This window comes from Protomyctophum parallelum (assembly GCF_964188405.1).
Source record: "Protomyctophum parallelum genome assembly, chromosome: 4".
NCBI classification, from domain to species: Eukaryota; Metazoa; Chordata; class Actinopteri; order Myctophiformes; family Myctophidae; genus Protomyctophum; species Protomyctophum parallelum.
The window spans coordinates 37496366-37523258 of record NC_139700.1 but is presented as its reverse complement, the minus strand read 5'-3'; the positions used below and the strand labels follow the sequence as shown (position 1 = coordinate 37523258).

General features: G+C 42.0%; 2 protein-coding genes across 3 annotated transcripts; both read left to right on the top strand.

Moving 5' to 3' along the window:
• The first annotated feature begins 271 nt into the window (after positions 1-271).
• Positions 272-11940, top strand: adpgk (ADP-dependent glucokinase). Of its 2 annotated transcripts, none has more exons than XM_083763740.1 (8): positions 272-453; positions 2960-3210; positions 3532-3757; positions 4254-4316; positions 6313-6433; positions 7384-7580; positions 8399-8497; positions 9307-11940. In XM_083763740.1, the coding sequence occupies exons 2-8, from the start codon at positions 2981-2983 to the stop codon at positions 9868-9870; spliced, it is 1500 nt and encodes a 499-aa protein (XP_083619866.1). In that variant the 5' UTR covers positions 272-453; positions 2960-2980; the 3' UTR covers positions 9871-11940. The 2 variants fall into 2 exon arrangements, with proteins under 2 accessions (XP_083619866.1, XP_083619865.1); XM_083763739.1 differs by having other exon boundaries at positions 9304-11940.
• Positions 11941-13866: 1926 nt separating this feature from the next.
• On the top strand, positions 13867-21133 carry ppib (peptidylprolyl isomerase B (cyclophilin B)). The gene is made up of 5 exons (XM_083763146.1): positions 13867-14078; positions 15467-15580; positions 17241-17334; positions 19834-20018; positions 20691-21133. Exons 1-5 carry the CDS (start codon positions 13944-13946, stop codon positions 20811-20813), a joined length of 651 nt encoding a protein of 216 aa, XP_083619272.1. The 5' UTR covers positions 13867-13943; the 3' UTR covers positions 20814-21133.
• Positions 21134-26893: the final 5760 nt, after the last annotated feature.

Below are 26893 nucleotides of genomic sequence, written 5' to 3'. Positions count from 1 at the left end.
GCCTACATAAGATAAGAGAAACCCAACAGCTGCGCTGTTTGTGAAACAAGCTTCTAATTTATCTGAAACCCTTTACTTGTGCTTTTGTGGTAAAAGCAAGTGGTTTATATAGAAAGTGTAGCTCTGTTTCCACCACATAGACTTGGTTGCTTATTTCTTTCGCAAAATCTGGCAACACGGCCGACCACTAGCCTGGGGCGCATGCGCCTTGCGAGGTAGGCGGAAGCGACTGTATTTTCTGTTCTCCAATCTCCACACACACACACACACACTGAAGTGACAGCCTGCCTGCTGCTGCTGGGACAGACTGTCTCTACATGCCTCTCTCCACTTCAATGCCTTGCTTCCCGTTCATCTTTACCAACCAACAACCAGATAAAAACACTGATCCTGCAAGAACATAATCTCTCAACTACGATCCCCTTTCTCCCGACTACCAACAGCTTGAATTCGGTATGTTCTGCTTGCTGCCTGCTAACTAAACTATAGTCATCCTTGATGGTTGGTTAATGGTTAGTTGGTTACCAAGCTCTTCTTAACTACTATGAAGCTGTGGGCTACTTGTAACGATCGTCTCTAAATTAGATCCGTGCTATTCCGGCGTGTGTGGTTCGTTTAAAGCCACAAGTATTATGATTTTGCCCTCAGTGAACTGCAACGCAGCTTAGGGGGGGCAGCCATTCAGGCTCTTCCACGTTCGCTGTAACATTATACCGTTGTGTGGGATCCATGTACTGGGCCTGGGGTCGACTGACTAGATGTATAGCCCTGGCTGAAACATGACTTTCATAATCATGACATGTGAACCATGGTTACGTCAGATGCAAAGTGGTCAGATCATGTAAAGACAATTTAAAGGAGAGAGCGCGTGTAATTACATGTAATGCATATATGTTGTGTTGTATTTATTATTTAGTATTGGGTAGCCTAAGCCTATTGGGTTAACTGGGAGACCCGGTCCCAACGTTAGAGTCTATAGAGGCACAATAATTTAAGTTAAAGTTGTGAACTCGTGTCATCAGGCATGCATGCAGTAGGAGTTGTGAATGATTGAATGAATGAAAGGAATACATTGATGAGCAATCTTTGAAGGACGGAGTGACCATGAGTGTCATGTTTAGCTTTTGGGGACATTTCCTGCATGGTCCAGGATTGATAGTCAGTTTGGCATCTTTGGCCAGTTTTCAATATGTTATCAGTAGTAAACCAACCAGAAAATGTACCAAATAATATAGCCTAATCTCTGGGGAAGGAAATAGATGCTCTTTCCCCATTGTCCTTTACCATGTTAATGTTTTATCATGCAAATAAAGCCCTTTGAATTGAGAGAGAGACAGACAAGGAAGCCTTCCTTGCAACTTCCTTGCAACATAAGAGGCTTTCAAAGTGACAAAACGTACCATATTTAGCTGATGGTTTGCCTCCTAGTGATGTTGCACAACGTTGATGGTTTTCACCATCAGCGTTGTGTAAAATAAATGTGTAGTTATCACACATAATTGGCGAACCCTCCTGCTCTTGTAGTAAGAGACAGACAGCAGTGGGTCCACACAGAGTTAGGGGCCCTATTGAAAACCCATACCCTGTCCCTTATTACTTTTTTGTTCTGCTTTAGATTACTGCCATTACATAAACTGTTCAGATGAAATAAAATAAGTAATGGTTATTTACTTATTTTATTTAAAAATATCAAAACTTAATATTGAGAATTGTGAGATAATGTATAACGGTTGCCCCAATACTAATTGAAGTACCAAAAATTAGGGATTAGTTAGTACATCCAATAGAAACTAATTAAGCAATATTTATAAATAAATAATCCTTCTGCTCTGCTCCTCCAGTTGTCTCTCTCTGCTCACACTGCCAGATCTATAATATATCGGTATTCTGAGGGCCACATTAAGTGAAGGTGGGGGCCACATGTAATCTGTGTTAGATTACCTATTCAACAAAAAGACACATAATTATTGGAATCGGCAGGTAATGCTTGCCTGAAGCTTTTGGTGTTGAGTCACTGCAGTACATGTGAAAATCTGACATCGTGCAAACCAGTTAGTTCATTCTGGTTCACTTTAAGGATTACATAACGCGCTTGGACATGTTTTTACGTAAGTGAAGGTGAAGGTTCAGTGAAGGTTTTCTAAAAATATATTCTATTCACATTCACAACGTCAGAGTTTCACTTGCCCTCCTCATAATAAATGATATGATAAAGGTAAAAAAAAATATATAAAATCAAATTTTTTCCTAATTATTAGGCAATTATAGGTACTGGTATTTGTTTTTTTTCTTCATTCATTCTCACTTCTAATTTTCACTAGCTACGTATATAATATAACATGCATCATTGCGTGCGTGTCCGTGTTTTCCCCACATATCTTGAGAACCAGCCAAGCTTCAAAGTCACGTGTATCATTGAGGACCCTACAGAGTGGTTGTGCCTCGTGTGAAGTCGGTTGGATCAGTGGATCTCTGAAAATGTCTAAATTCACATGTGGATGGATCCCTAATGGTATCAACGTCATAGTACACTGACATAATAGACAGGCCTATATGATCCCCGATGGGGCATAAGTACTATATGATAATGGATACATGAGTATTGCATAACCGGAGGGGTATACGTTCTCAATGGGCATTGTTTTGTTCCCAAGGCATCCCAAGGCATCTGCCTAGTTGTTCAAATAGTATAGATTTTTACAGCAACATTTTTGTTTTAGTCCGATTTTTGTCATCTGAAACGTTTTAGTTTCACGCGTCGCAGTGTGACTAAGACTAAATTGTCATTATTTAGTCGTAGTTTTAGTTTGCTTATTATTAGCTTATTATTTTATTTCGTTTTCGTCAGTGAAAAAAGGTAGTCGACAAACATTTTTCGTTTTTGTTTTAGTCGACAAAATTATAACACTGTGTCTAAATGAGCAAAAAGTTGCCTGTTCATGAAAACCTTTCCTTCCAGGAGTGTGTTTGAGGCTGAACCATGTGGAGGCAGGCTTCGGTAGCTGCCCTGCTAGCTCTGACTGTGGGCTACTTCTACAACGGCACCCCGGACCTGCCAGCAGACATCCTGCAGTACATCACCACCATGGCACCCTTCCAGTCCGACCCTCCCAACCAGAAAATCATGCCCAGCTTTGAGCAAGCCATCGCCACTGCCTGGGACGCTCTGATCACCATGCCCACTCGACAGTGGAGTAAAGTGGCCGTGGGGTGAGTTGATCGTGTTCTACTGTTCTTAGTTACTCCAGTGTTTGTTAGATACCTCCTGCGGGGGAAATCAGTCTCCCAGAGGCAGCACAGCAGCCTAAGGTTACAGGTAAAGAGTATTCTTAGTCTTATATTCAGCACAATATGGTACATATACGGTATTTGATATTTTACATTTTTACTCCTATTCTTATTTTAAATAACTACAATTTGTGGGAAGCTTGCATTAACCTTTCAGACACCGTTATGCCTGGTGTAAAATTGTTGAATCCTGTGATGTGATAGTGATTCATATGCAGTTCCTCTCTCCTATCGTTCCTCCAGTGTGAATGCGTGCGTGGACGTGGTAGTGTCTGGAGTAGGCCTCCTGCAGGCCATGGCGGTGGACCCAGGGGCTGGCATGGACCATGAAGTGTTGCACTCCAAAGAGGACCTGAAGGAGGCGTTCATCCACTACATGGAAAGGGGCGCGGCTGCAGAGCGTTTCTTCAGCGATGAGGAGGTTTTTCAGAGGATTGCACGAGCGGCGGCAGAGTACCCCGGTGCCATGGTGAACCTTTTCGCTGATCTAGTTTACATACTGTGTTTAACGACTAAGCAGTTTTACTACTAAGCATCCTATACTCCCTTTAGACTAGACGTACCGAAGTCCTGACGTCACTCGTTCATCCCCTGGTTCACGGAAGTAATTTCTCTGTGGAGAATAACATTGGGTCATCTTAGAATCGTCTCATATATGAGTTGTGGTCCAAAAATACTACCCAGCGCGATATTGTCGGGGAGGTGGCTCTGTGTCGTTTCCGATAGTTAGTCATTCATATTTGATATGGTCCGTTCCTGGTGAAAATGTAACCAATTCGGCGTCAGTAACATTAGCGTTTTCTCGCAGGTAGTTGGTTATACTTTTCCTGGTTTGAAGCTGGTGAACCTAAAATTCAGTGATGTTACAGTCCCATAAGTCTCCTGGTGGTGTCTCAGGCCATTCTATAGCTACATTTTAATATTTACATGTCCTTTTTCTTCCTCATCATTCTCTCCTCTCCCAGCTGTATGTTGGTGGAAATGCTGCTCTCATTGGACAGAAGTTGGCCTCCTACCCCAGACTTTCGGTACGTGTCTTGCGTTTTTTTAAATAAATCCCTCAATTGTGATGTAAAGAAGATTTGTCATTTGCTTGCTTTGCTTTTCTTTTTTTTTCTTTTCTTTTTTTACACCAAAGCAAACCACAACCTGTGTAATAGTGTGTATACATTTACCGTATTTACGTGGCCTGCCAGCATTCCAGTATCAGAGGCGTGAGTGACACAATAGGGTCAGCATCTAGTCTTATACTTGGATGTTGCCGATAGATTATATACAATTACAACTAAAGCCTATGTGTTTTATTTTACAAATGCAGACACGAAATGTGCTGACAATTCACAATGTAGCAGACCAAAGTCCCAGGAGCTTCGTTTCTGAAGCATCTTCCTTTACTGAGTGACATAGAGCTGTTTTCCAAATAAACAGAACATGCTAAAATTGTTGTTAAAGTTAAAATTTTAAGTTACAAAGCCCACTTCATAACATAATTGCACCCTCTCCCTTTCTCTTGTTTGCTCGATCTCTCTCTCACACACACATTCACATACATGTTAATGCATAACATTACAATGAGGTATTTTTGCATGCAGAATTTTTGCGGGATCAGAAATAAAATTGGTGGATAGAAGCCAATAAAATTGGTGGATAGAAGCCAGGAGCGGTTTGCCGTAGAAAGTTGCGTGGACCTTAGACGCCACACCGCTGTCCCACCTTGCCAACCGTGCCTTTTACACAGATGTTGATTAGGTTCTGTGACAACCTCTACTAGTGGCTCAACAGCGGAACAACAATGCCACGCCCATTCAGTGTTGCCAACTCTCGTGAAAGAAATAAGCCTACAACAAATATTTTGTGAGAGAAATGAGCAACCAGGTCTAGGAAAACGCCCAAAAGAAGCAACTACTGTAGGCCACATGAGCACTTTAGACCCATATGCATCAGAGCTTGTAGATCTGCTATTTTCAAAAACTCTTGAAATAAAATGTGGATTATTTGGAATATTTTAGAAACGTTCAACACATATGCTCGCAGGCACAAAACATTTTCATGAAAGTATTTGAGAACCACTGGTTTAAATAATAATTTGCAATCCACAATTACCATTTATTTTACCAGCAGCTTTACAGAAAAATAAGCCCAAAGTTGCTTTTAATAATAATAAGCTGACATGGCAACACCGTCCCTATTCTCCCATTCTGTGTCCATAGTCCATACCTTCTATACAGAACAGTGGTGCGGGATAATGGTGCAACATTCCCGCCTTGAACAGGCTGTCTAAAAGGGGCTACTGTTGACCTTTACCACAGAGAACAGAGATTATCAGAAGATGCATTATTCCACGAAGCCTCACTAGCAGCAGGCTGCTTTTTAAAGTGGACATTTTGGTAACGGCTATAGAGGCTGCATCATACAATCTACCTCTGATTGATTGATTGAATAGTCAATACTTTATTTACAGTTTTAAAACAAAGCACAGGAAAGCCTAGCTTGTTTCCATCGGGCTCCTAGATATCTTTTGTGTAACTGGAAATTCTGGCCTAATGATGGCACTTAGAGGAAAACAACCTGCACACATTCTCACATGATACCATATGTTCAGTATCATTTTGCTTCTAATGAAATACGCTACACAAGGTTCTGTACTTTTCAACGAGCACCTTTTTTAAGATGTGTGACTTCTAGACCAGTTTTTGAGTGCTAGAGGAGAGACCATGGGGTCACCAAAATCATCAGGTCATACTTTCAGAGAGCATGAATGTGCACAGTTAATTCCATGGCAATACAGCCAGAAGTTTGACACCAAAATGTTGGACACAACGACCAACTGGCTAAGCCATAGACACCTGGCCATGGTGGGTCTAGAAATGAACAAATCACTGCAAATATTAACTAACATGTTATGTTGGTTAATGTTAATTCATTTTTCTGTGTAGTTAAACAAACATGATATTAATGTGTCTCTGTTGCCTGGATTATTACTGAAGGCAGCATGCTTAATGTGGAGCTGCTTTCCTCCCCCAGGTGTTGTTATGTGGCCCGATTGGTCCTAAACTCCATGAGCTGTTAGACGAGCAGATCCACGTCCCTCCAGGCTCCCTGCAGGAGGTAGACGAATACCACCTCATCCTGGAGTACAAAGCAGGTGAAAACCAAACCAACACCATAGTCTGCATCGACGCACAGTACTGGGTTGTTTACCAGTTCATCTGTGTGGTGAACCACCTCTTGTGTTGCTGCGAACCTGAGATCCAAGAGCTAAAACTCATAAGAGAAGTTTCAAGGTTTTATGATGAGATAAAATAATGGAAATGTGCCATGCAAATATTGAGCTCGCCTAAGAACATTGGTAAGCTGAAATAAGAATCCTAATAGGGGCGACTGTGGCTCAGGAGGTAGAGCAGGTCGTCCAATGATCCATGGGTCGGCCGTTCGAATCCCGGCTCCTCCTGTCTACATGTCGAAGTGTCCTTGGGCAAGACACTGAACCCCAAATTTGATCCCTGTGTTGGTTGCCGTGTTGGTTGCTTCCGCCACAATCGGTGTATGAATGTGTGTGTGTGAATTGGTGAATGTAATGAACTATGTTAAGCCTTGGATAAAGGCAGTATAAATGCACCATTTACCTTTTACCAATAGAAATTCCTCTCAGAAGCAGTGTTAAATTTCATCGTCAAAATTCTGTCGAATTGTTTGTCGACTACCTTTTTTTCAGAAAAACCAAGCTATGATGGCTAAGACAAATCATGTTAGGTTTGGTTGCTGAAAATAGCAGATCAACAAGCTCACAACATTTCACAGTGCGCCGGGTTGTGAGCTTGTAGAGCTGCAATTTTCAGCATGCAACAAAGTGTACAATCTGCCATAACGACGCCATCAAGCCTGCCAAAATACTTTTATGACGACAAAACCGACTAAAACTAGACTAAAATTGAAAGTTTTCAGATAACTAAATATAATGACTAAAACTAAATTACATTATATTCAAAAGACCATGACTAAAACTAAATCTAAATTTGCTGTCAAAATGAACGCTGCTCAGAAGGGCAGTGAATCGCTGTGTAATTTCCGGATGACATCTCTCCTGGTTTCCAGGTGAGCAGTGGGGTCCGACACAGGCTCCCCAGGCCAACCGCTTCATCTTCTCCCATGACGTTTCTAACGGGGCCATGAGCTCCCTGGAGTCCTTCGCAGCCAGTCTAGAGGACTTCCAGCCGGACCTGGTGGTCCTGTCTGGACTTCACATGATGGAGGGACGAGGAAGACGGCTGTGGGAGGACAGACTTAAAGAGGTGTGTGTGTGTGTGTGTGTGTGTGTGTGTGTGTGTGTGTGTGTGTGTGTGTGTGTGTGTGTGTGTGTGTGTGTGTGTGTGTGTGTGTGTGTGTGTGTGTGTGTGTGTGTGTGTGTGTGTGTGTGTGTTACTCGTGACCCCCTGAGATACAGTAGGTCACGAGTAAAACTGGAGAGTATCTGTTTTCATTAGGACAGATTGAAAATAACTATTCTTGACATTTAACCACTTGAACCCCATCGTCCAATAGCAGATCTACAGTACATGCTCCGTTGTGAACTTGTAGATCGGCTGTTTTTGGTGAAGAGATTTAGTGTAGAAGAACGCACCAAGGAAAGTGCAACTCTTATTATTACCTTACTGATTATTATCAGTATTAATATTGAATTATTTGATAATACTATATTTAATAAATACCCTTTGTCTTGCGTTTTTCATTTTTGTTTTTCTCCTCTCTCTCTCTCCACAGAATCTAATGATTTATGGTTGTGAACCAGGATCCTAGATGGCTTCATTCTAGACTTAAAATAATTATATAAATATTTTTGGAAATCTCTATGGGGAAAATGAATGGGGTCTGGATCGACTGAACCCGAAAATGGCCGCCACTGCTATGCCCTATACATTGTAGTCAAAAGAGTTAATGAGTCCCAGCGAAACAACCGAATGCATCATGTTTACTTCCTAAATGACACCTATCCATGTTTGCAGCAAACAAATCTGTGTCAGTTTGCAGGGCTTCATAAGAGACTAAAGTCGGAAATGCTGTGAAATGTCTGCGTGTCTTGTCTAACCTCATCTTGCTTCCTGTTTGTCAGGCTGTGACGATCATATCAGACATCCGTAAAGAGGTTCCCGTTCACCTGGAGCTGGCCAGCATGACAGACAGGGAATACATGAACACCATAATGCAGGAGGTACATGTGGATAGGTTTATTGCTGTGTTAATAGTGTTATTATAGAATTAATTCTGGTCTGGGTGTCTCAGAACAAGCTTACAAACAGGTTTTGGTTAATTAAGCATTCCATTGTTTATTCCGCAGGGGGAATTTGCCAGTTGCAATTGCATTACAGCAGTTATCAAACAAGGGACAGATGCAAAAAAGGAGTTATACTATTACAAATAGTACTAATTATAGAAAATGCATGATTAGGGTACCAAAAACACGGTACTACAGAAATCTTGCTTGGTCCTCAGCAACTATGGATTAATAATACATTTGTTGTACTGTATATGACTTCTAAACTGTTTATTGTAGAATTATGATACTGATTGATAGCATATGAAAGCTTGTCTCTCAATCCCCCACTGCATTGCCATTCATTCAAGAACATGAGCCATGCGGCTAAACTATGCACACCTCTAAGTTGACCTTTTTGTTAGCAGGTCATGCCTAGCCTGGCATGAACAGCGTAGATATTAGTCTGGGAGCTATGTGTGGGACCTGCATTTCCAAGGGGCAAATTCCTAAAATGCCTCTGGTGATAAACCCGCCCCATATTTGCATACTGGTCATACTATTGGTGCCCCATGGGGAATCCAATCACAACAGAGTGGATTTGTCTGGTTTCCAGGTTAGGTCATGCCAATCATATTTTTACATATTTTACTAAAGCCCTTAAAACATATTTAATTGACTGCCTCCTGTTTCTTCTGTTAACAAGCATTGAAGTCCCATTGCTAATGATTAATCAACATTCAAGGCTGTTGTGTTCCTGTTAGCAGGTCATGCCCATCGTCAGCTCCATTGGTCTGAATGAGCAGGAACTGTTGTTCCTCTCTCAAGCCGGAGGGGGTCCTCACGCTGACCTCCCGGCCTGGAAGGGCATCCCCGACGTGGGCAGAGTTGCAGACATCCTCCTCTGGATCCTGGACGAGCACGGCCGCGTGGACCCCACGTCCGAAGCGGACCTGACGCGGATACACTTCCACACCCTCGCCTACCACATCATCGCCGCCGTGGACGGCTACTGGGGGAACCAGGCGGCCGCCGTGATGGCCGGGGCTCGAGTGGCGAGCACCCAGGCCTGCGGCCTCATTGCAGTCGACGCCAGCAAGGTGGAGCTCAAGGCGCCAATGGAGTTCCAAAGCTCGTTCGATGCCGAGGACAAAGCAAGGCTGACCCTCGACCCCGCACAACCCGTGACTGTGTGGCACCGCGGCAACGTCGTCTTCCACCTCACACCGGTGCTGGTCTGCAAGCAGCCGTTGCGGACCGTGGGTCTGGGGGATGCCATTTCGGCAGAGGGACTCGTCTACTCCGAGTTAAAACCACAACAGCGATTTTGAGAGTATCCAAGGGTTGCATTGAATCCCCAGAGCGCTGTGATTCCCGCCGAACAAACAACAAAGCTGTTTTTTTGTTGTTTTATTAAGCAGGAGTTTCAGAATTGTCATCCCTATCACACACGCACGCACACACACACACACACACACACACCCCCCCACCCCCACCCCCCTGCCTTTATTGAGACCATACAGAGGACTGGGAGGGAGAAAGTATAGGAGAGTAAGTGAGCTCTGGTGGTGTTCGACTCCCAGACTGTCTCCAAGGACAACGTGTCTTAACTTCCACACCAGTACATTAACAGGCAAAGTTAACAAGCCAGTGAAGACCCCCACCCTTTCACTGAAGTTTGGGCTGTAGGTTTCATTACTGTTGTGGAATTCTCGCCCATTCCATCTCAATTTCTGGATCAGTGTTTCATCTTTTTCTCAATCATTTTCTTTCACAATACATGTATTTGATCTCTTGGTCGAGTCTCCCTTCTCTCGTCCCGTTTCTGGAATTATGTGGACATACATGGAATGTGGATGAGAGACATTCTACAACTGGGTGATGAACATTCTAGAATGTTGGCCAGAAACTATTCAGAGTGGGCAGTTTTTTATATTTTTGGGGCTATTTTGCCTTTATTGATAGATATACAGTAACTTGACGACACTGTCATGCTAGATTACCAGCCAAGGTGCCTGGACAGCTAAGCCGGCCCAGGCCGAGTGGGCAGTAGTTCTAAAGCCATTCTCCCACACAACTCCAAAGAGTAGAACTTTTATTTGGGTCACCTAATTCCATTTTTTGACTGGCATATTTTAAGTATGCAGTGCCTTGAAAGAAATTGTTGTGAAATGACTATAGCATATGTTAAATGCTTATTCATATTTCAAATCCAACCACTTAATGGATAATGCAATGCATCTCATTATTAACCCCGGGTTGCTGGAAGAATATGGCAAAGAAACAATGTAATACAGTGGATTTTTCTAGGGGTTTAAGTGGTATGTTGGTGTTACCGGTAATTGTTTTCTGTATAGCTCATGTGTACATCTTTTGGCGCATTAGGAAGGTTGGATGAAGGAGGAAATATATTATCACAAAAAGTCTTCTCACACGGGTATCTTAACTCTAATAATGTCTTTTATTGGAGGCTTAGAATGAACATTTCCTCTAGTGGAACTTGTACTCCCCACTTTAGGAGCGTTCAGTATGAATCTGCTCCTTGAATATACTTGACCTGTCATGTTTTGTTTGTTAAATCTACCTTTTGGATGAAAAGGCAAACTAGGAATGAATGCTTGATGTTTATCCTAACTTTCAAACATTCTGACTCAAGCTACTGTTAATTTTAATGAACTGCACAGTGCACATGGAGCAAACAAAATTGTTCTCCTGATAACAGTTTCAAATCATGAATCTTGGGCCAGTTATTTAATAGCACCTGGTGAAGCTGTATATTTAATCTTCCACTTAGCTTCGGAGGACGGGAGTAGCATAGCAAGTTTCCATGTGCTTCCTACAAATGTAAATTGAATGAATAATAAAATGTCATCACACTCCACGATAATGTCAAACGCACTCCAAGTCTGTCGTGAGTAATTGATACAAGATTCCCCTATCATTAACAATTGCGCTAGTAATAAGGTAAATATCCTTTAACAGAGATGGTTTGATTGCAATATAAGATTAAAATTATAAAATTATGCCCTCAATTCAGTAGGAGGTTCGACTGCCAGTAATGTTTGTATACCTCAAACAGCCACTGAAGGCATGCAATAATAGTCTTAATAATGTAACAAATATATATATACACACACACAAGACCGTTTTATGGCATCTTCTCTTTACCAGAATGGTTTCTTTGCACTAGTAAGTGGCAGTTGTGCTTGAGGCATCTGCAGAAGTGAATGTAGCCTCATCTCCCAATGTTTTGTTATTGGCAAGTACAATCTAATTAAAGTTTACTGATGTTTTTGGTAGATTTTAACATTTGTAACAGTCAGATCATTTCATTTTCCTTGTTTCGCTTTTTTTGATGTATATATGAAGTGTATATAAAAATAGTATTTGGCTGCAGTGAACTTGGTGTCATTCTTAAAGCTGTATGCACTGATATATATTTATAGAACATGAGGTTTATGGTGTAACTAGTCTAGTAGTTATGGTGTCACATGCCAATCTATATGGCTGTTCTAGATCTAGCTCTGGTCCATAGCCTTCTACTGCTTCAGTAGAAGGCTATGGACCAGAGCTAGTCAAGCACATTTATCAAATTACAGCTCAGTTCCCACTTGCCATCCAAATGTTTGATACAATCAGAATGCTCCAGAATCTTCAAATAATTCCTTCACATCTTATAAAACCGTTCTGTTAGATGGTTGGCTTGGTTTCCCCATTCTTTATTGTACTGAAAATGTAATGAAAATTTATTTAAAGGTGTTTCAACTGGTCAACCAAATGAGATACAGTATGGCATATGATCCAATCCAATTTTATAGGATATATAAGTGATATTACATAGAGTATTATACCTCAAAGGTCACGTCAGTTCTCTCTAGTACACACGTGAACAACTGAAAATGTGAACTGAAAGTTTATTTAAAGAATAAAGATCAAGATTTGTGTATATTTGGCATTTTACTTGTGTCAGTGTGTCCCATTATATCATGTCATCACTCTTCAAAATACAATTGAGGTGCATCAGTCACTGTCAGCCAACATTCAGTTTTCCAGATCTTCTTTGCTCATGCAGTGGACGTAGCCATTCTCAGGAACCATGACTAGACTGACACTTGTCAGCTGTGTTGAGGTCCCAGCTGACCTGCAAGTTGGATTGGTACGTGTTAGTGTTGGGCTCTTCAAAGTCCAGCAAAAGCAGGTCAATGTCGATCATCACTTGGTTAATGTCAATGTGACTCTTGTTGTTGGCCAAATTCCCAGTCCCAGTGTGTTGTTTGACTCTCGGAGTTTGCGACTTTTTGCTGGAGACGAGGCAATCCGAGGCAGCCATTACATGGCAGCTGGTAAAAATGGCTCAGCCTCAGATGCAATTTCTCATCTTTATTTGAGAACGCCGACGCGTTTCGGCAGTAGCCTTCTTTCAGAGGAGACTAAAAAGTCATACTGGGGATGCAGGTCCCTCTTTTAAAGCCAATTTGATCATCCCCACCTGTGTAGGGGGAGGAGGGAGGTCCTTACTTAACAATGATTGATTGATTGATTGAAATATTTATTAACAGTTTGCAGAATTTACAGTACATTTCAAGCACAAACTCAATACAAAGACTGTTAACTGTGAGTGGACGACCCAATTAAGCATTACACTTGTTTACAACAGGGTCCACATTGTTCAATTCATCAAAACAATTAGAGACATACAAATAGACATTTCTATGTAGCTAAAGAACAGAACAGGAATTCATCATATAGGAAGCAAAAAGGGAAAAGATACATATACAGTGAGGGGAAGGGGGGGGGGGGTGATCAATTGTAATTGATAATAAGGCGATGCCAGGCGGCCTGCCGCCTGCCGGGCCTGGCCAAATCCATTTGAAAATACGACGAGGACAAACACCAGACCTGAGAACTTGCGTTTAGAGAGCGCGATGTAAAGTAAATGCATGCCTTTCAGCCTTTGTAGCCTACTCGTCTGGCTGGCAGGAGACTAGGCTGGCAGGTATCTCTTTGAAAACTAGTTGTTAGTCAATTTATTTTGTAGTCATCTCTGTCAGGAAACCACAAGGCGGAATCAGTACTATATGATTCCGCCTTGTGGTTTCCTGCCTGTCGACAGATGACTACAGTACAAATCAAATCTCTTTCTGACGCTCCACGTAGCTGCGTGTGGTGTGAGCCCCTGCAGTGCAGAATAAAGATGTCAAGGATTCATCAGGGATGTCATCGGCATACGGAAGTGCTTTGTTGCCAATGGGCCCTTATTCATCAGCAACGTCACTGATATCTCCTTGGTATCTTCTTCCTAGTCTGTACCCCGGAGGGGACGCCTCCTCTTTCTTCCCCATCATCCACACGGCACATATAAACGTACAGAATAAACAGGCCGTCTTTCCCCCTGCCCTTGTTAATGGTTCGGATCTGCGAGAGGAGGATGAAGTTCCTGGTAGCCGTGACAGTGATCGTGGGCTCGGTCATTTTCCTTCTGTTCCCGAGCGGTTCCGATGCCGACGAGAAGAAGAAAGGACCCAAAGTCTCGGCCAAGGTAGGAGCAGCAAACCAGCTGAAGCCACTAATCGTACATTACGATCACATATCAAGAGCTAGAAAGCCATCCATAGCCGCTAGCATTTCAACAGCCACGTCAGTGTCCAGCTGACGAGGCTAGGCTAGCTAGCTAACATCAGGGCCTGTGTGTTGGTGAGATGATAGCTAATATGTCAGGAGTCCGGACCATGGTCATGGTCAGGACGAAGCTAATTGACTAAATTAACAATTTAATGCCTCCAACCCTACTGTTGTTGACGTTAGTTATTTGCAGGCACGAGAAGTCGTTAGCCCAAGGCTAGGTTTCGTGGCACTAGTGTGAAGGGGACGGTTACCGGTAATTCTTTCTCTCCCCCCTCTTTTATTTTTATTTATATATATATATATATATATATATATATATATATATATATATATATATATATATATTTAAAAAAAATGTGTGTGTATATATATATATATATATAAAATGTGTATATATATATATATTTAAAATGTTTGCAAACCAAATACAAAAATCAATTACTTTAGATGGAATGGAATTCCATCCCAATCCAGCTGCATACACTTAACACATTTATTTTCCCCTCGGTGTAGAGTGTTCAGTAGCCCCTTTCGGCTAGCGGTATCCCAAATACAAAGGTATGCACAGGGTTCCGAACTTCCGAAAGGGGCCAAGTGTTCACCAGCTTCACGTCTGGAAGCTGCTGCTGTATTAATTTTTAACATGTTTTCTTTTGGAATGAGTATGATCCTCCCTGCATACAGACGCTTAAACTGTTTTCAAACCTGCCTTGTTATTTGGGTTACAGGGGAGAATCATTTTGGCCACGTTTACAATGCAGGAAGCTGCATCGTGCACTACTCCCATTGGTCCAGCATTTTACGAGCTATTCCAAGTTATCCAATAGAGTGGCTACAGGGATGACGTCTTGTAGCCCTACAAATCCATGGTTCTCGTTGAAGATTTAAATGATTTTTTGTTGTTGCATGAGTGACCATTTTACTGATTTTTAAATTATATTTGAACCACTTGAAATTATTTTGAAAAAGCATGTGAGAGCTTCAAATGTTCTATAATTGACGGGTCAAAGAACAAAACGTGAAACTTTCTTTGTGTCTTGTTCTCTTACTTTGACACCAATAAAGTTTCAGTCTACAAGAAACTTTTAGGTTCATCCATAGATATGATTATTTTCTGCATTAATTGAAACCCATATGGTAATAAATTAAACATTGGAAACCTGCAGAGGAACGTGTTGCAAAATTGTTTCATGTTTTAAGACTACAATGCTTTTGCACACCTACAGGGAAAGTTTCTTCAGAGTAAAATGCAGTTATACTCCATATTTTCTCATTTAAGCAAGAATTTTTTTCTTCTTTTAGGTTTATTTTGACATGAGGATTGGAGATGAAGAAGTTGGCAGAATCGTTATTGGACTTTTTGGGAAAACTGTCCCCAAAACAGTTGAGAACTTCGTCCAGTTGGCGACGGGGGAGGTAAGAAGCTAGAAATCCTTTCAAATCTATTCTCAAACTTCCATAAGCCAAAAAGAAAAGCGGTAGGAGCGCACACCAATAGTGGGGACGTGCTGACCACGGGAGATGAACTTGAACAGAAAGGAGAGTTCGCACAACTCGTAGTCATGATGCAAATACTTTATTTTAAGATGACCAATGTTTTGGCTTAAGATGCCTTTTTCAGGGTATAAAACTTCCATAAGACTGTGCAGGAGGATGCTATACACACACCAGTCTTAACCGTTTCAGTACGACGTGTGAGACTGTCATAAGGATCCCGAAATATTAGTGCCTATGACGTCTGTGGACGTCCTAGCGACGTCCCAGCGACGCGGGGCGAGATAAGAATATTCAGATTTTTTTTTTTTTTTTTGGCATTTCGCTTTTCGCTTTCCGTATGCTAACGCTCAGTGCAATAATTAGCTTGTCATTGACTCCCATGTTAGCGCGGCGGAAAGAATGACTCGTATCTCCTAATCCAAGGCGCTCTCCGTGGTGATGAATGGATCGATATGCTGGCGCTTCATTTCTGCTCCTCATCCGTCTCTACCGCAAAATGTGAACGCTTTTTGGAGTAAAAAAATATATTAAGATGATCGGATGTGAAGTCACTTAGTAAAGTCAACTTTTTTTAGGAAAGTGTTTCCGGTTCATGGCTTTCAGAGTAAGAGCGATCAGAAAACTCTGGCACCCCGGAGCTTCTATTTTGATGCACTTCCGGCACTAAATGTGTTTTAATAGTGGTGCCAGCTCACGGCAGAAACATCTAAAATCTTATCACACACTGATAGCCAAAGTGCCGATTATTTGTTAGGATGCAGAGTACTGCGTCCTAATAAATAATTGTCGATTTGGCTATCAGTGTGTGGCCACTCTCTTCTTTTTAAGACTTATCTTTTTATTTATAAAAATTCCATAACCCACCTCCAGTCAGTAGTTTCAACTGTATCTGACGGTCTGACCATGGCATGATCTAAGTAGCCTGAGGCTCTGAGCCATGCGGAACATGCTGTACTGTAGGTCAGGAGCCTATCTCTTATTTCTGTAGTGAGAGGCAGCTTGATGACATACAAGTACACCACCTGGACATGAGGCTAGTATGTCACAGGTTCTTGCCCCCAATCCAACACTTTTATATGATATTTTAGGGTCTTTGGTCTGTATAAAAGGCAACATACTGTGTCCAGTATTATTGGATGTTAGTAGAATAGAACAATACAATTGTTTAAATTTAGTTTATCAATCGCTCTTATCCAGTGTGAGGGAGACATTTTATTAACCGGTTACCGTCAGGCTAATTATCCGTTATGCGCCATATTTATATCCTTTAAAAAAAGACGTGCAACAGGGTTATTCAAGTCCCAGTCCACCTGTCCCGGACGGAGGAATTGGCAGCGTTATCATGAACACATGCACTGTGATGCACACACTTTCTCAGTAGCCTGAAGGTGTTTCGAGACCACAAAATGGAACGACCAGGTCCATTTGGTTACACTCCCAAGTCCCAATGTTAAATTACTGTGTACTTTTTATACTTTTCATACGCCTTCTCTGCTCATTTCGTGCATTTCATTGGCTCATATTCAAATGTGTCTTGGATCTCAACAATTAATTTCCCCCCTTTCCACTTGTTGAACAGAAAGGATTTGGCTACAAAGGCAGCAAATTCCACAGATGCATCAAAGACTTCATGATTCAGGGAGGAGACTTCACCAGAGGAGATGGAACTGGAGGTGACTTGACTCGTCCATGGATAAATGTTTGGCCTAATGTGACTGCCCTGTGTAACAGCAATGCCCCATTTCTCACTCTGTTTCGTAAATTCACTCCTGGGTGCTGCCCAGTACAGTTCTTATGCAAATCCTTTTCTCTGGTGCTGAGCCAAACTGCATAAGGCAGCCCACAGATATAATCATAAAGGCAGCTCTTTGACTGATGCTCCACCATTTATTTAGACAATGACAGTGCTAATGTTCCAACATTGTCAATGAGCAACTTTGCCCAGTACAACCAGTACTTTTAACTCTGCTTGAGAAACTGCAAGTTTAAGTGTCTTTGTACAGGGACACTATGTGTTGAGGAAGAGTGGATACAATTGTGGTTCTCAAAACATTAAAAGGCACAATTATCAGAACCACATACAGTTTTTAAATGTACCTGTATACTGTACATCTTTAGATATTTTGGGGCATTTTAGCCTATTTTGGACAGACTGGAAATGTGGATAGAGTAGGGGGATGACATTAAGTCTGCACAAAAAAGTGACAAATATCCAAAGGCCTCCTCAGGTTCAGGTTTATTTGTCATATGTATAGATGGAGTATAAATACAATGACATTTATTTTGCTCATAGCACTCTCAGTCTTGCATACACAGGACATAAACAAACGAGTGCAAAGAAAACTAGAAAAAGTGCCCTTCTGGGCACAGGTCTCCACCAGGATTTCTTCCTCAACCTAGTGTGAATATGCGTGCACAGTTTCATCGCAATGGGGCGCTGCGTTGAGGAGTTGTGGAGATTTGTACAAAGCGGGCTACTCCTGAAAACTGTAGGAGCCAATCGTGGCAAATCAGGATGGAATATGATAAATCAAACAAACCTGTCTTGATCACATGACTATGGAGATCATGTGTAGCGATTTGCGTGAAATTTGGATAAAATCTGAAGGAGTAATAATAGAAAATGTGTTTTACATATGTCGGCCTCCTGGTGGCGCTATAAAGAGCAGATGTGAAAAATTCCAGGCAAAGGTTTTTCCTTGGCCTCTAGGGAGTTGGCATACAAAGTTATCCACAGATCCGTGCAGTTAGAGGTAAAAACACTTTTTGGCCAGTTATAGCGCCACCTTGAGGCTGAGTTGAAATTGTTCATGTGGCATTTTGTCCTCGGCCTAGTGGGAATGTGGGTGCACAATTTCACGGAAATGACGCGATGTGTTCATGATTTGCAGCATTTTGTTTGAAACTGAGCACTCCTGTGAACTTTGGAAGCCAATCTTAACCAATCAGGATGGAGTCTGATAAATCTGAAAGACCCGTTTCGTTGAATGGCTCTAGAGAGACTGTGTACCAATTTGCGTGATGTTTGGACAAAATCTGTAGGTGTACTGTGCAAAAACTTGTTTTGCACAAAGCGGCCTCCTGGTGGCGCTATAACAGGCTGTTCTGGAAAGTTTGGGGCAGAGGTTCATCGTTGGCATCCAGGGAGTGTGTGTGCAAAATATGGCATCGACCGGGTTAACGGTGGCCGAGATTAGCTGTTCACGGACACACGGACACACGGACACACACACGGACGGACGGACACGCGGACGGACGGAGTGCAAAACATACTCTCCCCACATGCCTTCGGCCTGGTGGAGACAAAGACAAACACAAAAAAAGTGCAAGTGAAGTGACAATACAGTTCAAGGTCAGCTGTTCAGCAGCCTGACTGCCTGGGGGAAGAAACTGTTACTGAGATGGGTGGTGTGAGATTTGATGCTCTGGTAGCGTTTTTTGAAAGGGAGTGGTTTGAACAGGGCATTTGCGGGATGGCTGTCTTTAATGATGTTGTGGGCTTTTTTCATACGAGTGGTGTAGATGTTGTGAAGACTGGGTAGTTCTGTGCTGCCGATGATTTTAGCTGCTGTTTTAATACCACTTAAACCCTGCATACGTAGTTGACCAGAGTCCCCATGGGCTCTACAAGGTCACATTCTTTTCCTAGTCTACACCAAATGTCTTTGCTGTCAATGGGTGGTCTACAAGCTCATAACCCATTGCAACGCGTCACGCAATGGTATTGTGCGTTTGTAGATTGACAATTATTCTGGTGGTTAAGCTGTGATGCTCTAACAGTTTTTATGCCCTGGAATTTTTCAAAATAAAGATTGAAATCTGATTGAAATCTGCTGACCCAGCAGTCTTCAGATGAGGCAGATTTAACCCCCTCCCCAGGAGGTATAATGTTCCATTACTACCTCGTGCTGTCAAGTCTGATCTCTCTTTAGAAGTGCCAAACGAGGACAGAACATCGGTGTTCTGATCAATACCATGGACAGTGCCGTAGATTTAGAGATGAGCAATATTTGTTGGCCCGTAAACAAGGAAGTGAATGACTGCGCGCATGCGCAAAACATGTCCGGGAGCTGTCAAAAAATTGATTTGCGCAAAACATGTCCGGGAGCTGTCAAAAAATTGATTTTAGCCATCTGGTTTTGTACCATTTTAACTATTCTTTCTCTACCCAGGCAAGAGCATCTACGGCGACCGCTTCCCTGATGAGAACTTCAAGCTGAAGCACTACGGCCCTGGCTGGCTGAGCATGGCCAACGCTGGCAAAGACACCAACGGATCTCAGTTCTTCATCACTACTGTCCAGACACCCTGGCTCGATGGCAAACATGTTGTCTTTGGGAAAATCCTGGAGGGATGGGTGGGTATTCCGTAATATCTCTGCTGTCGGGAAGAAACGACCCAACTCCAAAATGTTCATTTTTCTGAAAAGGAAGAAAACTTTTATATTTTGAAAACTAAGCAATACTGCCTCATCAAAGTTGGTGTTGTGACTTTATATATTGTCCAATGGAGTTGAGAGGTTTTGTCCGAAGCACTTTTTAATACTTTCCATTGGTTTCATATTTTTGAAACACATGGACATAAAGGGTGTTCAATACCACTGATTTATGCAAAAGAAAAATTAAATTTTGAGTTTGGTGGTTTCCTCCCGACAGCAACGATATGTGATCAACTGTATCTGATATTTTGGGGAAATGCGACTCAACAGCAGCAGTCTGCTTTGATGCTATTCATTCCATATGGGCACAAAGGGTTCACAGACGGGCAAATGGTTACAGCAGGTACTCTGATAACAGGTATTGCATATCAGGATGGGGAATACATTCCCTTTTTGCATTGGTCAGCCGGTTGGTACCCAATGGGCACCATCTAGTGAGTCAAACTTTTCAAAACTGCACTAACCAGTGTCCCCAGTTCGATTCCCTGTTGGCACCTTGTTGCATGTCCTACTCACTGTATCATAAAAGAAAAGCTAGATCTCCAGCTCACTGACTAAACTCTTTATTCCACCTCATCCTCTTCCTCGCAGGACGTGGTGAAAAAGATCGAGGGCACCAAGACCGATGGGCGGGACAAGCCTCTTAAAGACGTCGTCATCCATGACAGCGGGGTAATCGAGGTCGAGAAACCGTTCGCTGTGCCCAAGGAGTAAGACTGCTCTCTCCTGGAGAGAGGAGGATCGTGGGATCCAGGACTGGGGATTGGGTGGGAGCGGGTCAGGGAAATATGTAACTCCTAGCTACACCTGCTGATTGGTGTGTGTTGGAGGAGGAAATGGAAGGGCTTGGGTCCATATGGAGGCAGCGACTGCCGGTCTTGCGCGCCAGAACAAATGAGAGAACACAGCGAAACAATCATGGCAGTTCAGCTTCTACCGACAACGAGCATTCCATGTTGCACTGTTAACTGCTCTCTGCATATTTTGTAAAGAAAGAAATTAAATCTTGAATAAAGGATCCAACTTTTGTTAAAGGTTTTGAGAGTACGTTTTTCTGCCATTATCTTATCTAGCTGTCCTGAAATGTACACTTATTTCTGTTTCAGTTCTTAACTGAATGTTTGTATTCCAATGTTTCTATTAGAATGAGAAGAAAAAGATAAACACTTGCACACTGAGGGCTCCAATGCGATTGATGCTTTTCTTGCACCAAAAAAGACTATTGTAACATTTTGCTTCAGACTACATTCTGTTTATAGAAGAGCCTTGCGCTTGAAACATCACTACAATGTTTTTATATTATGTTTTTGCAATGAAAGCTGTTGCATGGGAGCCCTCGGTGTGCAAGCGTTATCTTTTTATTCTGTATGCTGTTGGTGTTCATCACTCAGCACCTGCCCAAACCTGTTTTTGGGATGAGCATGTCATTGCTCTCTTTACCTATTAGAATAAGAATCATGAGTTTAGGTTAAATCAGTCATTAATTTGAAGGTATGGTCGTTATATATAAAAAATCTGAACTTATTCTGGACTGACACTTCTCGCTCAGCAAAATTCAGTAATTATATTGGACTTATAGTACTGTACTTGTACCCTTATTAGATCTTTAACTCTTGAGAGAGCTAACATGACACTCGAGAGTTAAATTATTGTTAAACATCTATTTAATAATTTACAAGAAGTCTACACAATTGGTGAATGTAGAATTATTTTGATGAACGTTTGCCTGTTATAGCTCCTATGGTACCAACATTAATAGGCTACAGCATGGAATTGGGTCTGAGAGGCTAAATCTCGTCAAAAGGTGTCTGGATCCAATGCAGAATAAATAGTGGACCTTGTTATGAAAAGGGTTGAAACTTGACTGATTTATGATGCCATCGAGTGAAAATTGTAGTCATTCAGTGTGCAAAACCTTTTATCATAGTTACACTAAGCTGATATTGTTGCTGGCATAGGCCTACTGTACATACTAGTAAACTGACAATGACTTTAACAGGACTGTAGAGGTCTCCCTCACACCACATGTTACTGTAGCGGTGTCCTACATGGTAACTGGACTACATCTCCAGAGCTGTACGTTACATAGTACCTTGTGAAACAGGACATTCTGCATAATGAGTACTATTCTTACTCAAGTATTTATTTTAATTCTAGACTTGTAACAGTATTTCAACATTGCAATATTGATACTTTTACAGTAAGTAAAACATTTGTGAGTCTTTTCCCACAACTGCACATCTCGGATATGACATGTTTCTCAGGAGTTTATCTGGTTTGAGAGGAAAACATTTGTAGAGGAAAAAATAAACCAGGGAAATCAAGATGAGAAACACTAAACCGGTAAGTCCTTTATTTGTAGATACCGTAATAGCTATTGTGTTGGGATTTTGTTTTCATATCCGTCACACTTCCCCCACAAAAGATTAAAGAAATACAGTATGTCTAATTGTCTATCTATATATTGCAAGTGTAATGTTGGCTACATACTAGGGGTGTAACCATAGTAACTGCATCGAAAAATCTTTTTTAATTTCAAGAATCGAAATGGAAATCATTTTAGTTTGTATCGTATCGTCAAAATGTATCGTGATACGTATCGCTGTTAAAATGTATCGTTACACCCCTACTACATACAGTATAGGTTACCATACTTACAATATATTAGTATTCTTTTTTTTTAAATAATATTCGTCCGGAAGAAACCACCTAACTAAATCTTTGATTTTTGATCTTTTTTTTAAAATTATTTCCTTAGATCAATGCTATTGAACACCTTTTTACGTCTGTGTGTTGGTTTCAGCAGAGATATATTAGCTAAATATTTTCAACAATGTTTTGTATATGGATTTTCTTTTTCTTTTTTTTTTAAGATATTTTTTTGCGGCTTACGCCTTTTATTGATTTTTTGAAGGGACAGACAGTAGGCTGACAGGAAACGGGAGAGAGATGGGGGGATGACATGCAGTAAAGGCCGTGTCGGGCTCGGGAGTCGAACCCGCGGCACACTGCCAGTCAGGTGCCCAGACCGTTACGCCACGGCCTGGGCCATATGGAAATTTATGACATTTATTTTCTGTATGCTCCTTAACTTTGAATATCATTTTGAATGATTTGAATATTTCCACAGTCTGTGTGAAGTAGGGTCTACATTAGTTCATACTGAATAACTTCCTTCCAAAGGCCTTTGGCCTGTCGCACCTCCAACGGTGCCCATGGTGGACTATGCATGGCAGGGGCGTCCTCTTCCCTGAGCCAGGCCTAAATCTGTCCGCATACCAAAAAAGGCTGCATGGTCTTCAGCTGAGTGAGGACCACCGTTCATAGATGTTTCGCCCCTCATCCAGACCATCTCCTGGTGGCAGGGCAGTGAACAGGGACGTCTCCCTGACACGCCCTGCAGCTCAACTTCTTTTGATGTCCCCCCCCCCCCCCCCCCCCCCTCTCAATAGTTCAAGATCTAATAAGTGTCCATTTGGTTACCACTCTCCATCATTTAGCTGGCGACCACCTGGAATTACCTCAAGGGCCACTGGTTGAGAACTACTGACCTATAAGACAATGGGTCTGGAGTGGCCATCTATACACAGTATATTGTTTTCTACAGGTTGGCTGGGGAAGAGATTGCATGTTTTTGTGAACTCAACATCCACAAATAACAACAACAAGGCAAATGCAGTGACAGAGCGAGGCCTTGAGACTTGTGAGGTGTGCCTGAGTGTGCCACTAGGTGGTTGCACATCAGCAATACATGAAAAAATGTATTTGTAAGATCAAATTAATCACCCTGAGGCAGATGCTCCGGAAATATGGCTGTGCCGTTGCAAAAGAGATCATGAGAAGAGCTGTTATTCCTAAACACAGATGACCTCTGCTTGTCCAGTGTTGCTGCATGGTCCTGACTCCTGAGATCTCATCCTCTCACTCGCTCTGACAGTCACTGAGATTAGTTTGGGTAAAGACTAGTTTGCGGTAGTTGAAGTATACATACTGTAAGCACTTTCACCGAAGTAGCTGCCATATGAGAGGTTGTTTATGTTTTGTTATCATTCAGTGATATGTTGCAAGGCTGTGGATGTACATACGGTAATATACTGTAAAAGCCTCTTATTTCCAGGTCACCTTACACTCAGCCAACAATGGAGGGCATGAGAGTGGCACGTGACCAGCTACAGTATGTTGGCTGGCTACTTGATGACAAGTTAGTGTTAACAGCAGTCCTGGTGTTACACCCAACTACACCCCAAATATTGTATAACTCAACTGCATATATTCAGCTGGTGATACATTTTTGTTGTTTTCCCAGCAGCAGACAAAATTGGACAAAGAAGATGGAGATGGATAGGGCACAAACTGTGCAAACCAGTGAGACACACCACCAGACAGGCTCTCACCCTCAAGGTGAGAGAAACAGAGGCCAGCCCACAAACATGGCAGCGGGATCTCCAGGCAGACACCAAGATACACCTGGTCGCAGATAGTAAAGAACGCCAGTGACCGAGAACTCTGGAGGTCCATTGTCGACGGTCTGTACCCCAGTAAGGCAAAACATAATTAAGTAAGATACATTTCTGTATAGCTGGAATGATGAATAAATAGTGATAGCAATTATGTCATACTGTAGGTCTATGAATACATACAGTTCAAATATTTGATTTCTTATTTAACATATCAAAATAAACCTCCAATGACCTGACACAGAAACACACATCACCAAATACACACTGTGTTTTGCGTTGGACGGTTTGGACCTACACTCCCGGCCCTTGTTTTGCCCATGGGCAGTCAGGCGTAGGGTGACTCACCAGAAGGCAAGTATGGAAAGAATTTCCCTGGAGTCGGCACAACCGCTGTCCATGGACTTGCTCAAATCCCCCTTTTTGTTCGCCTTGGTCTTGTTTGTGGCGATCAGGGATTGTCTGATGAAACTGTTATTCTACATATAGTGGAAAGGCAGTGACTGCCCGGACATATCTGGCATAGCTTCCTGTAAAGTTGGCTTTGTCAGCGGAGATGACAAGAATCACAATACGAAGCATAGCTAGCGAACTTGCTCGGAAAGGGCAGTGGTCACACCATTGACTGTAATAGGGGTCAAACTGTAGGACAGTGTCACAACTCTATAAAGGCGTAATGACCTGTATTAATGGTCACTCACAGGTTATGACAGCATGGGGTTTGCCTCTCAATGAAAAAATAAGCAAAACATATTGTCCATAAATAAGTTTGCTGGGAAATTTGGTTAATGTTTTATGATTTACAGTTGTTTGGCTCCCAGAAAGTATTTTTCATTATTTTTTTAAATTATCTGCCTTTATTGATAGTATACACTTAACACTAGTTGTACAGTTGACAGGAAACGGGGAGAGAGAAACGGTGAATTACTCACAGCAAAAGTCGTCATGATTGGGATTCGAACCCGCAACACACTGTCAGGCTCTGTGCCCAAACTGCTACGGCAGCGGTCCGGGCTGCTTTTTTTTTCAAATTGAACAGACATTAGCTTTATTTAAATTCATGAAATTAGATGATAAATGTCTCCAATAGGCCTGAATGCCAGCTTGGTATATCATCAGTAATATGAGTTTAATCTGAGCCAGAGCCATAGAGTTACGACATTTAGGGGGCAGAAAACAGCCCGGTCACGTGGTTCGTGTACTCGCGCAAGCCCATAGACTCCAATGAGTCTCCAATGAAGTGAACTGAGTTGTCGTAACTCTGTCTTACTGTATGGCTCTGGTCTGAGCCAACAGGCCTTCTTGATGATAGTCTCATGACATTTGAAATGTCTCACAGGGTCTTTAGCTGATATGAAATGGATCCCTAATCAACAAAACAATGTCCCTTATATAATTATAACTGGTTGACTGAATACTTTAACAGTTTGCATGGGAAAGTACAGTATAATACAAGATTACAAGGTCTGCTAATAGGATTTATCCAAGAATCACTATCATCGTGAAATTAAGAATAACAAGATAAAGTTCCCCTGGGGCACAGGTCTCCACCAGGGCAGGTCAGGTTGTGGCCTCCTGGTGGCACTCTAATAGGCCAATGTGAAAAGGGTGCCATTTCTTCTTTGGATGGCAATTGGATGATTTGAGGCATTTTGTTCCAGAAATGTGTTTTGCAAAAATCCACCTGTTGGTGGCCGGGTTCATGGTGCCGGAGATTAGCTGTACACAGACGGACGGACGGACACACGGATGGAGTGCAAAACATACTCTCTCCCCATACTTTCAGCCTGGAGGAGACAACTATATAAACAGTTTGAGAGGGGTTGTGTCTGACTTTAAGAGGAAGGGGCTGGCTGGTGACATTCTGAGAAACAGTTATAAAGTCTTTGGAGGGTCTCATAAGGGAAGTTTTGACAGACAAGAATACATACATTCCCATGTATATTGAAATGTTTATTTTATGAACCCGTGGTCACAAAACTGTGGGAATCAGAAACCTGCATTTCTGATCTATATAGTACCTATACTGATACTAGTACCTATACTAGAAATAACAGAAAATAAACAAATAGCATAGGTCTACAAAGAACTAAACAGAGGGGTCGGAAGGAATTTGCTTTTTAAACAATGTTTATATACAATTAAAACCACTGAAATATCTCCAAATAAAATAAACCATAAATCAAAAAAGGGGCTCAATTCCAACGGAACGGCAAAAGCAAAACAAGTTCATCATGATAAGGAAAGACAAACAATCCAGTCTATTTTTTCATTGTCTTATCCGAGTCCGAGGGGAAGCGCTTCAACAAGAGACAAACACAAACACGCTGTGCCGGG

Coding starts and splice junctions, on each gene's coding strand:
- adpgk (XM_083763739.1), top strand. CDS start 2,981: ATGTGGAGGCAGGCTTCGGTAGCTGCCCTGCTAGCTCTGACTGTGGGC. Junction 3,758..4,253: donor CAGAGTACCCCGGTGCCATG/GTGAACCTTTTC, acceptor CTCCTCTCCCAG/CTGTATGTTGGTGGAAATGC. Junction 8,498..9,303: donor TGAACACCATAATGCAGGAG/GTACATGTGGAT, acceptor TGTTCCTGTTAG/CAGGTCATGCCCATCGTCAG.
- ppib (XM_083763146.1), top strand. CDS start 13,944: ATGGTTCGGATCTGCGAGAGGAGGATGAAGTTCCTGGTAGCCGTGACA. Junction 15,581..17,240: donor TCCAGTTGGCGACGGGGGAG/GTAAGAAGCTAG, acceptor CTTGTTGAACAG/AAAGGATTTGGCTACAAAGG. Junction 17,335..19,833: donor CAGAGGAGATGGAACTGGAG/GTGACTTGACTC, acceptor TTCTCTACCCAG/GCAAGAGCATCTACGGCGAC.